Below are 17,623 nucleotides of genomic sequence, written 5' to 3'. Positions count from 1 at the left end.
CGAAATTTGTTCAAATATATACGCAGTGCAACTATGCATGCCGGTGCCCAATGGCCATCGCCGACCAATCACAATAGAACTTGCCGTGCAGTTGGAACGTTCACACGAAACGATTTGAGCATTTGGCGCCAAGGTTCAAATATCGATTGAAAATTTTGAATCAGTAGTTCATGACGAATTGTCGAAAAATAGTTAACCGTAACTCAATTGAGACTTATGGAATCGTGTCAAGAATAAGACGCTGATCTTTTAGTAGGCAGTAAAGCACAGGTTGCCATTTGATCTGCATGGCACTGTAACCCCATGGGATTCCATTTCCTTCCCAGGAAAAAATCTCCCAAGTAAAAACTGCTTGAGAATCTCCAGACTTGATCGGGGAGGTTTTAAATTATTTACCAACGATTTACAATGTAATCTTTTTTGCAGTTTCATGGAAGCGCTCATGGCTAAATTAACTTCCAAAGCACACAATTCCTGATGGTCTGTCACGCAAACACAATCAACAGCTTATAAAAACCCCCATTAACCAACCACAATGCCCACGAATTGCCATTCACGCAATCTGTGCATCGTAATTTGAAAGTCAATTTCAATTTACAGAGCACCTGTCGGACTTAAAATATTAAAAGGCAGCAAACACAGCGCAACGCCAACATGAAAACCCGACAGCACCATTCATCGCACGCACCGTGCACTCGAGCAGCAACAAAGAGGACTCACACTGCACCGTTGTTGGTCTGGGTATTTATTGATAGCTCCACACGCATGCCATCTAGGCTACATGCCATCGAGCACAATGGTGGTAAACATGTTTACTTTAGAACTTCTGGAACTGCTTCTTGTTGCTGGCAGCCTTGGTGACCTTGAGTACGTTGAAACGCACGGTCTTGCTGAGCGGCCGACACTCCCCCACCGTCACGATGTCGCCCACTTGCACATCCCTACGGAGGAAGATGGGGACGAAGAAATGCACAGGGAGTGAATTAAACACTTTGGACGCACGCACATTATTGCCCCGTGTCTTCACTCAGACGGAGGCTGTGGTTTGTGATCAGAAAATGTCTTGGCTCGTGAACCACTCTACTGGGTGGGGTGTATGTGAAGTGCTGTTAAAGATGGAATCAAGAGTCATGGAGAACAAGTAACTTATGCCCCAACCTTATTCCAGTGCCATTAGGCACACATTGTACTGCAGTCTGATTTTCCTACCTTTTCTTTACCCTCTCCACCTCCATTTCAATCACTCAGAAAAATAGCTTTTCATGATCACAACCCTCCTTAAAATCACTGAAGTTTTTTTGTAAAGTTGTATTCAGATGGTTTACAAATACAAATTGTGGTCATGCATACACAACTTCTGTGGCACACAATGATGACCTCTGTCGTTGAGCAGCTATGAAGTGGCCGCCACCATTCGTTTTGTTTTCAATTTGTATAGAAAATGGGTGTTGCTTCCAAAAAATAATCAGACATTTAAAAATTGTATTGATTTACGATAGGAATTATGGCTTTTAATATGCACAATGTTTATTATTATCTTGATAGTATCGTCGAAGCAGTTATAAAGTGCAATTATTTAGTTTGTCCACTATAAATACAAACTCAGCTTTGAACATAATACAGGGTGTTTCACAAAATGGACCCGATTTGAAATCGCTACATCTCTGAAATTGGGTCCATCTTTATGAAACACCCTGCATAAAAAAAACCCCTACAATTATACCTTAAAAATATTTACGAAAGAAATACAATTAAAAACACGTTGCAATTTCAACAGTAAATGGTAACTGACTTTAAGTACTCATACTTCAGAACCTGATTATATCAGTGCTGTATTAGTGTTCACACACTAGAATAAGCTCTACGTTCCACCCAGTACTTCTATTGCATTAACACAATTATATAGGACTGGCTTGGAGGGGGGGGGGGTCTTGTCTTTAACAAGCGAGTAAATATAATCACAATATCAATCTGAAGTGGCCTGATCAGAAAAAGCCAATTGGCAGTCTCATCAAAGCTCCCTCACCAAAGGTGCTATGAAGACCATCGTGAGAATTACTCATCATATCAAGCCACATCAGCACTGATGTTGAATTTGAACAAAGACTCGGGACTAAAATAAATAACACCTCTAGAAGTAACAAAGTAACATACAAAAGTTTTACACAATATCCATACATCCTTGGACACAATTTCAAAAACTTAACAAGAGTGGAAAATTATATAGAAGGAAAATGTACCCCCACTATGTATGTTGTTTGGAAATTACTCTGAATCCTACCAGCTTTTAAGCACGAGCAAATATAATGTATTTATTTATAACAATGAAAATGTTGATGGAAGACTAGGACAAAATCTTTCTACAGTGTTTGGTTGCAATGTCAAAATTACCAACTACATTTGTACCTGGTCAGCATTGGCACGATCCTCATTTTTTGACTGCCATGATATAGAGATCACACGTTCTGATGGCAGGTTCAGTCCTTCCATATGTAAACTACGACTACTCACAAAATGGCATGCAATCCGAGACCAAGATTTTAACTCTAAATCCAACACCATCAAGACGGATTGTAGTTTAAAAGCAAACTAAAAAAGCATGATTTTGTAAGACAAATTAAGTGTGTGAAAATGTATTCCGTAACTATTGAAAAATGAAAGCCTTCCAAGGTCTGTGTCCCATCAGGTTTTAACGTACAAATATCTGGCTTCAGGTCTTCCCATCGATGTCTTTAATTCCAATTTTTATAACCTACCCTTCTCGTCCATCCTACACGTGACTTCAGGATTCCAAATATCGTATTCCTGATGCGACTTAAAATGGTTTCCCGACGTTTTATTCCAAATCTCCAAGTTGCTTACACTACCCTGGCTTGAAATTCCTAGCAACCTCTGTATGAACTCAAACTCAAGTTAAAGATGCCTCTTTAATTCTCACTTGGTATCACACCACACAAATATGCAGGCCACAGCACTTGGGCTGTAACTGTCACGCCCTTGCTCCCAGACGTTGTCATCAATGTCCTTTGCGTGTTTTACACTGCTGCCAGTGGTTATGCCAGGACTCACCTGAACGCTGGCGAGAGGTGGACGGACATGTTCTTGTGCCGCTTCTCAAAACGGTTGTACTTGCGAATGTAATGAAGGTAGTCACGACGGATCACAATCGTGCGCTGCATCTTCATCTTGGTGACGACGCCTGGGGGAGGCACACAAAAGTTAAAACGTGCCAGGCAGGCTTAGTGCTTTACAGTTATTTCATTACTATCAGGTTTCATGCCTGCAACGTTTTTTTCCGCAGAGGGCACAGTTATTGTGTGTAAACCTAACTGCATCATTTGTTGGTATTTTTTGTTGCAATAAGATGTTTGGCCAATACCAGTTAGATGGTATGTTTTTTAGTTTATGCAGAAAACCAGATAATCCAGAAAAAAACCCATACAGCTCAGGGAGAGAACTCCACACAGAAAGGCACTCAAGGTGGGAATATAACCCATGGCCTTCTTGCTGCAATGGACAAGTCTTAACATTAAACGTCCCTCCCACTCATAGAACTGGGTTGCCGCCTAGTGTTACCTTTCACAAGTTAGAGTACAATGATTAGAATATCAATCTGAAGTGACCTGATCAGGAAATGCCAATAGGCAGTCTCATCAATGCTCCCTCACCAAAGGTGCTATGAAGACCATCGTGAGAATTACTCATCATGCCAAGCCACATCAGAGCCGAGTTTATTGTAACAAAAATACTTGGGACTAAAATTTTTGAATACCTCAACAAGTATCATGCACTGATAAAATGAAGCCATGCGATTATTTTATTGGTGCGAATCCCAAGCATGTAACAAGAGTATGAATGCTATAAAACAAAAACATTTACAAGTTAAAAAACGCTCCAGAATATGGCAGCCTTTTTATAGCACTAGCAGAGATTTTGTTTAATGCACACTTTTCCTGCAGGGCCCAGTATTAGGTTGCTTGGTCAATTCCTGATAAATTATCATCGTATGGGACAAACATTTTTGCTGCCGTCACTTTCCCAAGGTGTCAAGATTTGATACATAAGACCAGCTTTAGAGACACAAGGTTGTTGGGATCACGTGAAACCCCCAGGGTGGCCAGAAGATAGTGGTATCAGAGGGTAGGTTCGTTAACCCATCTGAGTGGACCTCAGAGTATTAACCCCTGGTTTGCGTATGTTTCATCCCAAGTATTTGACTCTCCCCCAACATGCAAAAAACAGGTTTAAAAAGCAACTAGCCATACATTCAAATGCAGGACCCCTCTGAAAGTCTTAATATTCGTTGATGCTTCCTGGGTAAAAAGTTATAATCAAACAAATTCACTTATGGATGCACGCTGCGACACCTGTTTAAAAATGCCAATAAAATCTGCAACAGTAGAAGTCACCTCATGCATGCTGAGACTAGACCCTGAAGTAGTAATGGACCATTACAATGATCAGCTCAGGGTCAAAATGGAGATAACCCCAAGCAGATTGTTTTGGGAACCAGACACTTCTGATTATCGGAAAATTGCCAATTGTCAATGGCTTACCCTGGGATAGAGAACATGACTACCACTTTGGGGAAGTCAACAACTTCATAGAAAACTGGACTGCTTTACACATTAATGTGGAATTTGTGCAGGAACACTTTTTATTAACACACAGCATCAATTTGTAAATGTGAAAAAAGAGTTAAGGACTCACCTGTAAGAATACGGCCACGGATGGACACGTTGCCAGTGAAGGGGCATTTTTTGTCAATGTAAGTGCCCTCAATGGCCTGTTACAAATACAAAAACATAGGTTATATAATCACGTCACATGAATACTTAATTTAACCACAACCCAGCAAGTAACAATAGCTGTATTTTGCTTGGAATTACATTGATGTCAACTAATGGTTTAATTATACCTGCAGCTAAGTATATGATTTATATTTGCATTTTGAAGAAATACTCGGATAGTTTTTTTACATCATACTTTGTACAATTGTAAAAACGAAAATCAAATTATTTCATTAAATGGCTGGGTAACATGTTTAGAACAGCATCACACGTCATGTGGAACAGCAGTGGCTTGATCAGTTAATGCCAATAGGCAGTCTCAGCATTGCTCCCTCACCAAGGGTGCTATGAAGACCATCGTGAGAAGAAAATCATCATATCAAGCCATGCCCACAGCACAGTACTTCCAGCTTTATCAGAGATAAAACCCGGGGTAGTTGTCAGATATCGGCAACCACAACAAGAGGAACCATTTTTTTAATTCTGTAAAATCCTCAAAATTTCAAGAGCTACATGTGAATACGAGATGGTCCTTCATAAATAACGTCATGAAGCAGTACTAAGAGCCGTATCTGGAGCTGCAGGTTGCCGACCCCTATTTATGATTAAACATTTTCTGAGATGACAGATCTGCTAAGCAGAGGTGTAGTATTTTTTCCCCTGTATGGACATTCACAGGTTTAAGCAAATCTTACCTCACGGGGGGTCTTGAAGCCCAGGCCCACACTTTTGTAGTACCTCTGGACTTTCTTCTGCTTTGCAGAGCCCGACACAAGTACCTTCCTGTTTTGGAAGACAGTGGGCTGCTTCTGGAAGGCCCTCTCAGTCTGAAATTATAGAGCAGGCAATTGGTCAGTTAAAATAAAACAGATTCTGGCACATGCCTATTCAATAATTGACCTTAATTTACAATCAAGGGACATAGGATCCCTTGATGGCAAACTGTCCTAAAGCAATTTTGCCTTGAGAAAGCATGGCACTGTATCTATTCCAATACAGAAACTACATCTTTTGTATGTAGATTTAGTTTAAACTTTACACTTGATTTTATATTATACATGTGAAACGTATATCGAGTTCGCCGTAATGAGCATTAGGGTGGTCAAATACATTTTCATATTCAAATAATTATGGATGCAATTCACCTCAAGTACATAGCAGCATATAGTCTTCTAAAATAAAAGCTTTAATGTAGCGTTCTGCGAGACAAAAAATACGACTATAAAAAATCCCGTTATGTGCCTATTTGCTCATTATTGGGTGGTAACCAGAAATAATTTAGATAATTAATATAATGTACTCAACCATTTCAAATGTGGCAACTGGCCAAGGTATTTACAAGTAGCGGCAGTGAGACATGGGACGTGGACTTGATCAGAAAAAGCCAAAAGGCATCTCAGCATAGCTCCCTCACCAAAGGTGCTCAGAAGACCATCGTGAGAAGAAAATCATCACATCAAGCCACGTCGAGATCCACAATGGACGAGTAACCAAAATGTGTCTATTTGTAAATCTGAGTTAAACACGTGTACAAGACTACAACGTCAAGATGTGGCATTTGCTGCGACTTCCACTTCGTTATGCCTTCATCTCTTGAATAGATCTACATTACTGTACACCACCCGATTTTACGAAATTATCAGTTCCTGCAAAATACTTATGATTTACTGAACTTATTTTTTTGTTTGTGGGATTGAGAATCGCAATTGCCTTTGGCCCAAAAGCTATCACTTATTGTAAAAACGAGGGGGTGGTGGCATTCCCATTCCGATATTAATAATACGTAACACTACTGCAATTGATGAAGCCTTAGTGAATGCAGAAAGTACATTGCTTACTGCCAACGACTCACTTTAGGTCCATTACATATCAACCACGTGCGCAATCCAAAGCCGACGTTCTTCAACGTCGTGCAACAATGCCAGGGGTACCAACACATTTCAAGATATTAATTAGTCGAAACCGAATTAAACGCGAATGGTAGTGGCCTACGTGGCAAATGAAATAGAAAACTAAACAAAACTTGAGGCCAATGCAAATTGAAGCACTGGCATGATAGTCACCATGAGTCGTGATCAATCCACTTTGAACGCTTCCCTCGCCGAATGTAATAACTAGTGTCCATCGTTCACTTGCATTTATGAAATAATTATCTTGTTGTCCATTCTTAACTTACAATGCACTAAGACTTCATGCAGAACATTAAAGTACAGTACATTGGCTTGAAGTGCTGCGTTAATGTAGACTATTTTAACGAAGGCTCAGGGTGCAGAAGTAAAGCACTAGACGCAATAGTTCAACGTACATCCATGTACATCACTGCCTTGAGATAAAACATCGGCTTCATACAGATAATTATTAAAGCAGAGGTATGACCACCGCAAACCAACATCAAAGCCCCACCAATGGCTTCATTATACAACACGTGCAAGCGTACAACTCTTTACACAGCCTACACCCGAAACATTACGCACAACCTTTAACCACATAGGTGTTTAACCACAACTTCCTTCCTCACACAGTTACCCCGTCGACTTATTATTGCACATTTCTCCCGACATATTAAATGTTTAAGCCGCAACTTTGTCGAGGCCTACAGCGGCGTGCTCCTACGGCAGCCTTAGGCCCCAAAAGCGTCAACTCCTCTCGGGACTCTTAAGCTCTCGCGGCTTTAACCGCTACCGAGAGAGACACACAAACGTAGCTGCGTTAAGCGCTTAATGTTCGTTGTGATTTAAGCGTCGAGGCGCTGGTGGTTTAAGTGAAAAGAGGACGAAGCGAGCGACGAACACCCCACCTGTATGTCCGCCATGGCGCCGCGCAGAGCGGAAAGAGAGCGGGGGCGGGCGGGGTCTCCCGAACTGCGCGCGCAGGGGCCGGAAGTCGGAAAATACGTCACGGACAATTAATATTCATGATTTCTTTTTTTAATTGTTAAACTTTTTAAAAATATATAACATTGTGCAGCGTATTACGTCTATATTGCGATTGCTATACGTTATATTATATATATTTTTTAAATATATATCGTAAAAGATATAGGACGTACTCCGGGAGGGAAACGGACGCCGGAAATTACGTCATCGGCACCGAGCTCGCCCGCAATGTTATCTACTGCTGGATGGACGTCTCCGCCTCCGCCTTTGTCTCTCCCCACGAAGACCCCTCCGCCTCGAGCCTGCTCCAGTGCAGCTTCCTGCACACACGGGGCGACTTAATGATGTATTTAGTCGCTCCGTACTCTCGGACGTGATAAGATTACGTCTTCCCCCTCCCTAATCAGTCGCAGGCTTGCTCCATTCAGGAAGGCCTTCATGTCTCGGTGCTGTTTGTCGCTGGCCGCGCTTGCTCAGCAACTTTAAACAAAAACAACCCTTCCAAGTCAGTGGTGCATAAACACAACAAACTCAACATTCGTGAATAACCCGGGGCGGGCGGGCGGGGGAGCGGAATAACAGTTGACGTTTCGGTCACAAACCCTTATCAGTGCCTACCTTAATACGGACCATTTAATACTTAATTAATCACCCCGTGCCCCTTATACATCTCAAAGTTCATCCTACAAAGTCCCATCACAAGGGAGAAACACATTGAAACGTCTGCACGCCGTATTGACCTGAACACTCAATTTCCCTGTGCAAGAATAGGGGCTGAATCGCACGGGTTGACAGCTATGCAATCAATGGTCCTTCCACACACGACAAGCAATGGTCCTTCCACACACGACAATCTTCGTGCTTATCCAGCCTTAGCCTGCTTAGCCTCAGCAGCATTGCGGCTGGTGTGCTGATGGCCATGAACCACGTGGAGTTGCACGCCGCATTCAGTTGTAAACGCCTCTCGCAATGTCTACAAATAATGCGACCACTCCAATCTACCACATACCCGAACATTAATTCACCCCCTCATAATAGTTGTCTACCACGAATATTTACGTTGTAATCACACAGTATGTGCATATTTAAATTATATGTTAAATTATTTTGCAAGGAACGGACGTGACGTAATCTTCGTACAGCTGTGGGCCCTGTATGTGATTTGAGTGCTCAGTGCGGGACCCCTTAGCGGTGTTTGTTGTTATTGATTGATTGTTGTTGACTTGTTGTTGTTTTGCACGGAAGCGATGGCCGAGTCGGGGTTCCGGCGCGTGGCCGTGCTGTGCTGCGTGGCCGCCTGCTTCTCGCTGCTCGCAGTGAAGGTGTTCGTGCCCATGGCGACGCGAGAGACTCCTCACTCCGGCCAGGGTGACGACTGCAACAGCAGTACCACCATCACCATCACCACCAATACAGCAGTACCACCATCACCATCATCACCACCATCACCACCAATACAGCAGTACCACCATCACCACCACCATCACCACCACCAATACAGCAGCAGTACCACCACCAATACAGCAGTACCACCATCACCAATACAGCAGCAGTACCACCACCACCATTACCACCAATACAGCAGCAGTATCACCACCACCAATACAGCAGTACCACCATCACCACCACCATCACCACCACCAATACAGCAGCAGTACCACCACCAATACAGCAGTACCACCATCACCAATACAGCAGCAGTACCACCACCACCATTACCACCAATACAGCAGCAGTATCACCACCACCAATACAGCAGCAGTACCATCACCACCACCATCTCCAATAACAGCAGTACCACCATCACCAATACAGCAGTACCACCATCACCAATACAGCAGTACCACCATCACCACCAATACAACAGCAGTACCACCATCATCATCACCACCAATACAGCAGTACCATCACCAATACAGCAGTACCATCACCACCAATACAGCAGCAGTACGACCATCATCACCACCACCACCAATACAGCAGCAGTACCACCATCACCACCATCACCAATACAACAGCAGTACCACCATCACCACCATCACCATCTCCAATAGCAGCAGTACCACCATCATCACCATCATCACCACCACCAATACAGCAGTACCACCATCACCATCATCACCACCATCACCACCAATACAGCAGCAGTACCACCATCATCACCACCATCATCATCTCCAATAGCAGCAGTACCACCATCACCTCCATCTCCAATAGCAGCAGTACCACCATCACCACCACCATCTCCAACAGCAGCAGTACCACCATCATCACCACCACCATCCCCAATAGCAGCAGTACCACCATCATCACCACCACCTCCAATATAGCAGCAGTACCACCATCACCGCCATCATCACCAATAGCAGTAGTACCACCATCACCCTCATCATCTCCAATATAGCAGCAGTACCACCATCACCACCATCATCTCTAATAGTAGCATCAGTACCACCATCACCACCATCTCCAATTGCAGCAGAGCACCGTGGTTCATCCGAGCTAGCATGTTCAGCCGTGCTAGCGATGACAATGGTGCTCAATTATAAAGATTTGGTGACCACTGCATTGTGCATTTCCAATAGTATCGTTGTTAATCTGCACTGGGATATGAAACGCAGTGGTAGTGATTTCGTTTATAATGTAACCATTGTTCATAATACAGGGTTTTTTGGGTTCGATCGCCTAAATATATAAATGTGTCGTTAAACCCGCCACCACCCAACAAAATAAAAATTATCACGTTTCGACTGCACCACAAGCAATCATCATCAGGTGTGAAATCCACAGCAAGAAAATTTGAAAAAAGTGAAACGTCGTGAGAATTTTTATTGTTTTATATTAAAAATATTTTATTATTTACCTTCTACGTGACTTTAACGAAAGAACCAAGAATATAAGAACCATCGTTAATATAATCTTCTGTGGTTTAAGAAACAATCAGACCGTGACAACGATCCGGTTGTCTAATACCGGGCTGAAGCACCATTATAAATACATATTTAAATATTAAACGTAGTGGTTTTTGTGCCATCTATAATTGCACATTTGTTCATAAAATGTACCAGATTAAACAGGGGGAATGGTTAACATTTTTGTTAATACCTGAAAAAGAACTACCAGATTTGTAACAGCAGTAGCAGCCATTTATTTAGCTCTTATTAATAGAATTATCATATTAAACAAACAAGGCCGCAGAATCATTTATAATCTTGTTAAGGCATGAATGTATTTTGCAGCCTTCTTTATTAATCATATTCTGTAGTTTATTTCAATTTATTGTTATAATGTGACGATGTCATCAGAAAATCTAAGATGGTTAATATTTTCTACATTCATGTTTATGGCTTAATTTCTCCATTCCAATTTTCGGAAAACATCTCTGTCGATGTCAATAACTTGGGCAAAATCACATGTCCCGGTCTGACTCCACTTGTAAGATGTATTTTGATTCTTTCTGGAAGTAATCTAAGTTTAGCTGTTCCATTTTTGGAAACATTGGTTTTACTCGAAGTATGTTTATATAAGCCTTTGTGAGAGCTATGATCAGTTGATCAATTTTCACTGAGTCGCCATAAAATAAAAAAGGTATTTCATGGTATTTGACAATCGTTATAGTAATTTAAAGATTCATTGTTAGTATGTACAGTACCTAGTCATTGGCAGAGAAACAACTCAACCCTGCTAACAGTTGAGGAATGTAATTTCTGTGTAAACGTTTAGTAAATAGATTTGATAATGTTCCAAAAACTAGTCCCACTTATTTGATGATGTTTACATTTATACCGTGTAGAGTCTACACTGTAGACCAATAATTTTCATTTTTTCCCACACTTGAGGTTGGGTCAGGATCAACACGATGAAACTTGCATGAAAAGCAACATACTAATGTTCCAACAGAAAAGTTGTTAATTAGTGCAGATTGGCTTTGATCACATATAGATGAGAAACGTGGGCATTGACAAATACATTGGAGCAAAAGCTGAAAGTGCTCAAATAAGCATGGAGCGGTCTATTCTTAGAATTACACTGTGAGGCAGAAATAGAAACATTATTCAGAGAATATACACATGATATAGAGACATCGTAATGGATGGGTTTGATTACACCAAAGCCGGTGGCCCTGGAGACAGACTTAGTTTCATTCTAGATTTGAAGCTTTCGTGACTGCAAGGATTCATATTCTTAGGTTTTTTCACACTCACATCTGCTGCTGTGTCGTCACCGAACTCGAAACAGATTTTATTTAAAGCTAGCCTATTTAATTTTTTACCTACGTGACTTTACCGAAAAAACCTAAGAATAAGACTTAGTTTCAGTCTAACCCAGTTCCTTAACACTTGGCTGATTCTGGAATTGAGGCAAAATACAGCTACCGAGGGTGATTTTTTTCTTCCCTTTCGACAACTTTAGGAGCTGCGCGTCAATTTCCCAAGCAGACGCCACAGCGCCCGCTCGGCCCTCAGCCCGAGCGGCCCCGGATGGGAGGGTCTCATATCCCCGAGGCACGCGCTCGTCACCATGCAAACTCCCAGCCCGCCACCAGCAACCGCAGCATCATGGGGCAAGTCCTGCCCGTCTACTGCCTGGGCATCTTCATCTACGTCGTGTACATCCTCTTCAAGGTGCTCGCTGGGGACCGTTGTGTGTCTGTCGTTAGGCAGCTGCTGGCCATTTAACGTATACCTGTTTTCCATTGTAAAACCCAAAGTTAGCTCGGGCTAGTCCGGCATGGCTCAGGAGGTGCCAGGTTTTTTCCACTACAGATGCTGAGCTGTGCCGCCAAAATCGCACGCAAAGGAAAGTCAATATGCATGGATATGATGCAGTGAATATGTCATTATGCCCGACTCTTGCCCCGCTTGGCCCCGAACCAGATTCAGATGTCTTGTGAAGCCAGCTACCAGACGGGTTGGTTCTGGCTCGGCATGGAGAATAGCAAGTGGAAAACCACCCTTACCGTGAGGGCCCCGCACTGGCATGGATCGGGTGTGCCAGTGGAAATTGGTAGGAGACTTGAGTCAGGCTGCACTTAGTGGTTCAGTACCCATAATCGATATAAAACTATGTCATGAGGTTATCATGGGCAATGCTGTTGATACCACCTCACCACTCCATCACTTTCCTTTGCTATATGCCCAAGTTGTTGAGTAGTAATATGCCCATGGGTATGTTGGGACAGTTTTCTGACAATCAGCCTCTAGTATTTTAATGTCCAAACAAAAAGACTCAAGGAAATTGTTACGATCATCAATACATGTTTTCCTGTTCATTGCTCATTGCCCATGTCGATTGGTGGCCCAGAGACAGTAGAATAGATTCGACATTGCTGCGGTGAAGATACATTCTACCCACAAGAAAATCGCTGTTGACTTTCGACCAACTTACACTAATTGTATTAGGTGTGATGGGTTGAAGGACGAGGTTGACTCCAGTTGCACAGTAATTTCCGTGAGGAGTTTCCAAACCATATATTCATTTGTGGAGTGATACAGACTGTTGCATCACTTTCTATTCTCATATTTTGGTACTGGCAAAGGAGGTTCCATGATGTAGCTGCTCACCCCGAGCTCATTACTCTGATAGTGCGTTGTCTTTGTGCTGTACGCCTTTTGGCGTCCTTTGGTCTAACACCGTTTTGAGACAAGGCTTGAAAGAAAGTTGTCTCTGGTGTGGACCAATCAGTTTCAAAGACAATGCATATATTATCAGTGTTTTTGTTTGCATTCTGACCACAAGTATTGTAAAAGGTTTCAGTTAGGTGTTTTAACATCTTAACACCTGTTTTGTTGCCAGAAAAAAGGGGAAACCCTATTCTCATATTTTGGTACTGACAAAGGAGGTTCCATGATGCCAATATCTTCCTGTTAAACGAAATAAGTAATTGTGCTATATCCTGATTAAATAAAGGACATTAAACTGATGTATAGGCTGGCTTTGAATGCTCATCTCGGAAGTAATAAACCCCCTGAGATCAGTTTTACAGCACGGACAACAAATTATGATAACAACCTGTATTTGAGGATGTGTTAAATATAAGTTTATGATGTAAGTTTATTTTAGCGGTATATAACGTGAATGTGTGCTTTTTGTTGAAGATTACCACGAGAAAAGATGGTTCACAACCGAAGAAGCCGGTTAAGTGTTTGAGCGGCAGTGGTCTGAGTAAGTTAATCTCAGTCCAAACATCTATTCATGCTCTTGTGCATTCTCATATAGTAGTACATGCCTAGCCAGTTTATTGGATGTCGCTGAGCAGGGATTGGTGTGATTGTGTGTGAGATGTGTTCATTTCACTGCACACTGATTAAATTCCTGCATTTTCTTTGAACCTGCAATAAACTAGGGTATTCTGAAATATAATCCTCAATTCTCGATGGAATTTTGGACTGAATGAAGCCACCAGCATTTCATTCTGCGTTTGCTTTTCTTTATTTTTCTCTTTGTCCGAGCATAATGCTGCGTCTTTCAATTTAAACCATTTATAATGACGTCTGGATGGCCCCAGTGCTGTTGGACACACACTAATTGTGACTGGAATTAAGGGTAATTATCATTGGGTAGCTTAGTGGGCAGTTTTCACAGGGTCAATGGATTGATACCCGCTGCTTCCAGCTAATTTCTGCGTGGGATTACCGTAGCATACTGCATACATGCCAATGCGTACTACTTAAACATAGCATATTACAGCAACTTCACATCATGGTGATGATGATGAGGTGGTTGACAGTTGTCATTGCTTTGTACCCCACTCAAGGTGAACACCAGCTCATCCAGCTGAAGCAGCGTTTGGAGGACACGGAGAGAGCGCTGGAGAAACTCGCCTCTAAAGTGGGGCCTTTCTCCGATGGCAGGTGCTTGCATCAGCAATCCTACACCTGAGTGCAGTGTTTTGTGTATTTGTATGTACACGTGTACATTGTTAATCCACTGCTGAATGAGGTTCGCCTCATGGTGGGTGAGTCGTGGGAATTAATTGACCATACTTCATGCTGGCTTAATTAGTAACTGCTCCCCACTCTTATAGGGTCAGCAATTTTATGCTCATTTGTCTGCAACCACTTCAGCAAGTTAACCGATCACTTTAAGAAGCAATAAAAACCAATGACACATTCTACATATTCACCCCCATTCTAGTAAGCAAATGTAGATGTATAGCCTAATTGATACAAAAATTTAGTTTTACGCGGGCCATCCCTCCCTCCCATTACCCCAGATAATGGAGAGTTGACTCTATTATGCTTCACTCCCTGCCCTCCAGCACACTGTGTACACTCGTGATGCATGTTGATCAATTTGAGCGATCCCTTAGTTGTTGTGTTACTCGTAATAAGAACATATGAGATCATGGCAATGGACAATAAAGGAGGAGCTGTAAGGCTTAACTGCCCGATCGTGTGTGTGTGTGCGTGGCAGAAGTGGCGGTGAGCAAGAAGAGAGGCTGCTGTCTCAGTTGCAGGAGATCGCGCGCACACTTAGAGAAAGCACCGACTTCGCCGGTGTGGATTCACCCGGGGGCGGCACACACCCCCAACACGGTCAGTGACCGTCACGTTACTGCCACGCTGACGCTATGCACATGGCTGAAATTCACAAAAGGTCGTGATGTTAACAAACCTGTATGGAGTGGTAGACACCACAGTCTGTAATGAGGGGAGTTCAAGGTCAAGGGGTTATCACGGCCAACGTCTTTGATACCACCAAAAGGGCTCGCATAGTGCGCAAGAGCGCAGAAGTGTGGTCACCACATCTACGCCTCTATATAAGGAATTAAACAGGTGGACTTCTCCACAAATCTGTCTGTCGCCTAATGAAGCTAGTTATAATTACTGGTGAAACGTCGTACTCAAATTGTAAATGTTGTGGCTTGGCTCTCCAACACACCGGTGTGCTGTACTAGTGACGAATTGGCACGTTCTGTTTACGTGACAACCCTTACTTATTGGCTGTGTCGGGTGGTGGCGGGTTTAACGACACATTTATTTATTTAGGGGATCTAACCCTCTACATTTCCATTTGCACTCTTTGATTATTGAGTGTTTATAGCACTCATTAAAGTTAGTGAAGTGCTAACATGTGACTCGCTGGCCTGTTCTATCCCTTACTGAATATATAATAACGTGAGTTGTATTTATTACAAACTTGCAGACTCGGCAGGGGGTGAATGTCCAGGACACCAAGCTGCCGCAGAAGGTGAACACTCCCCATCGGTGGAAGAAGCTGGTACTGCGGTCTGTGCCGAAGGCAGCACAGAAACACCGACCGGTCACACACAGCTTGGAGAAACCATGGGCCCCACCAGCAAATCGGATCGATGTGATGAGAGCAACGATGTGGATGCGAAAGATCACGATGCAGGCTATGAGCAGAGTCACGTGACAGCGCACTGCACTGGCGTTCGAGGCCCGTCTGAGATGGAAGTGGAAAATCTGTCACCCGATGTCGGAGGACCCAGCGAGACTGATGAGGGCCGTGATGGCAGTGGGGAAGAGTTCAAACAGCACGCAGACGAGCAAACGAGCGGAGTCAGGAAAAGGATCGCGGCGAGCATGGAGAAAATGTAACGGACGGTGTTGTCGTGGTGGGCCTCAAATATATTTCTGGCAATACGTTTCAGTGTTAATAATTATGTATGGTGAAACCTCATTTATTCACACAACTATTCATACATCTAACTGCAGTTAATAGTTGTATAGCACAGCATGTTATTTTTGTATTTAAAACCAACATAATAAAAACCTGCAAAACACCCGTTCTATTTAATTTCCTCATGTTTTTGTAAAAATATAAATATGGTCTATAAAATACTCGGTGCAGTTACTGAGGTAACATCTTACCCGTATAAGCAATACTTCCAAATTAAATTACTCTCACCACTCTTGGCAAATGTGGACCCCTCAATTAGTGGGAATAGTTGAGGTTTCACTTTATATTGTTCTTCCATTTGGCCCGATTGTCTTCTTGTTGTCAAGGTACGAAGAGAAGTTGTGGTATATCATGTAACCATTTAGAAATTGTCGTATCCTATTTTGTTGGGGGAGAACCCGGATGGCATAAAACTACTTGCAGTCTTATTCTTAGGTTTTTTTCGGTAAAGTCACCAGGTAGGTAAAACATTAAAATTAATAAAAGTAAAATAAAATAAAAATCACGACGTTTCGGAGGCAACACAAGCTTCCGTCTTCAGGTGGAACCGTCACAGCCACGACAGCTGTATCAAGTAAATGAGAGATTACAAGAGCTAGCACTCCGTATATATAATGGTTGGAGAGGGGAAGGGCCAAGTACGGCACACTTTTTATTAATATGGAAGCTTGTGTTGCGTCTGAAACGTGATTTTTATTTTATTTTACTTTTATTAATTTTAATGTTTTACCTACGTGAATTTACCGAAAAAAACCTAAGAATATGAATCCTTGCAGTCACAAACGTTTCAAATCTAGAATACTTGCAGTCTCCCTTCAGTAGGCCGCTTAACATAACCACAAAGTTTATGTGATTGGTTTTTTTTGTGTCCTGTCTAACGTTCACATCCCGAAGAGCAGGGATAAGCCATATCAAGTGCAACATCTAATTAATTTGATGAAGGCTTTATTGTGCGCTTATTGGTGATGGGGTGAGACCATCAAACTCTATACCGATATTGCCTTGGTTATCCAGCTACGCCGTGGACCCAGGACGTTGATGGTGCTGGCTGAATACACATTACCCCCCTAATCCACCAACACAACTGATTCTCCTTCAACACGTTCCTTCGGAGTGGGCAGGTAGGAACTTGGTTGGACAGCGCATTCGTGCACGACAGACAAATAATCCCCGGTGGGCAGTGTGGAACCTGTTCCTACCTGTATAAGTGTAGTGTGTAGGTTAAACGTTGAGTTTTTTTATAAGGGCACCACGTGGTGACAAGCCCCAGCCCCTCCCCACCCAGCCCCTCTCTCCACCCAGCCCCACCCC

General features: G+C 42.7%; 2 protein-coding genes and 4 non-coding genes across 9 annotated transcripts; 1 reads left to right on the top strand and 5 right to left on the bottom strand.

Annotated features, from left to right (window-relative positions):
- Nucleotides 1–729: 729 nt before the first annotated feature.
- Nucleotides 730–7,986, bottom strand: RPS11 (ribosomal protein S11). Its single transcript, XM_078596769.1, has 6 exons — nucleotides 7,840–7,986; nucleotides 7,588–7,651; nucleotides 5,486–5,617; nucleotides 4,711–4,786; nucleotides 3,070–3,199; nucleotides 730–941 (listed from the first exon to the last, which is right to left on the bottom strand). The coding sequence occupies exons 2-6, from the start codon at nucleotides 7,600–7,602 to the stop codon at nucleotides 818–820; spliced, it is 477 nt and encodes a 158-aa protein (XP_078452895.1). The 5' UTR covers nucleotides 7,603–7,651; nucleotides 7,840–7,986; the 3' UTR covers nucleotides 730–817.
- On the bottom strand, nucleotides 1,977–2,071 carry LOC144720488 (small nucleolar RNA SNORD35). The gene has a single exon (XR_013585768.1). It is a non-coding gene; the product is annotated as a small nucleolar RNA SNORD35 (small nucleolar RNA).
- On the bottom strand, nucleotides 3,619–3,713 carry LOC144720491 (small nucleolar RNA SNORD35). Its single transcript, XR_013585770.1, has one exon. It is a non-coding gene; the product is annotated as a small nucleolar RNA SNORD35 (small nucleolar RNA).
- LOC144720487 (small nucleolar RNA SNORD35) lies at nucleotides 5,078–5,173 on the bottom strand. The gene has a single exon (XR_013585767.1). It is a non-coding gene; the product is annotated as a small nucleolar RNA SNORD35 (small nucleolar RNA).
- On the bottom strand, nucleotides 6,156–6,250 carry LOC144720489 (small nucleolar RNA SNORD35). The gene has a single exon (XR_013585769.1). It is a non-coding gene; the product is annotated as a small nucleolar RNA SNORD35 (small nucleolar RNA).
- Nucleotides 7,861–16,417, top strand: RIC3 (RIC3 acetylcholine receptor chaperone). Of its 4 annotated transcripts, none has more exons than XM_078596766.1 (7): nucleotides 7,861–8,012; nucleotides 8,912–9,034; nucleotides 12,080–12,291; nucleotides 13,765–13,831; nucleotides 14,424–14,520; nucleotides 15,083–15,204; nucleotides 15,815–16,417. In XM_078596766.1, the coding sequence occupies exons 2-7, from the start codon at nucleotides 8,914–8,916 to the stop codon at nucleotides 16,228–16,230; spliced, it is 1,035 nt and encodes a 344-aa protein (XP_078452892.1). In that variant the 5' UTR covers nucleotides 7,861–8,012; nucleotides 8,912–8,913; the 3' UTR covers nucleotides 16,231–16,417. The 4 variants fall into 4 exon arrangements, with proteins under 4 accessions (XP_078452892.1, XP_078452891.1, XP_078452894.1 ...); XM_078596765.1 differs by having other exon boundaries at nucleotides 7,871–8,171; XM_078596768.1 differs by having other exon boundaries at nucleotides 7,914–8,012; nucleotides 15,086–15,204.
- The last annotated feature ends 1,206 nt before the right edge of the window (nucleotides 16,418–17,623 follow it).

The sequence above is a fragment of the Lampetra planeri genome, chromosome 8 (assembly GCF_965212315.1).
Source record: "Lampetra planeri chromosome 8, kcLamPlan1.2.h2, whole genome shotgun sequence".
In the NCBI taxonomy this organism is placed as follows: Eukaryota; Metazoa; Chordata; class Hyperoartia; order Petromyzontiformes; family Petromyzontidae; genus Lampetra; species Lampetra planeri.
Note: the sequence above shows the minus strand (reverse complement) of the source record. Positions and strands in the feature narration are given on the sequence as shown.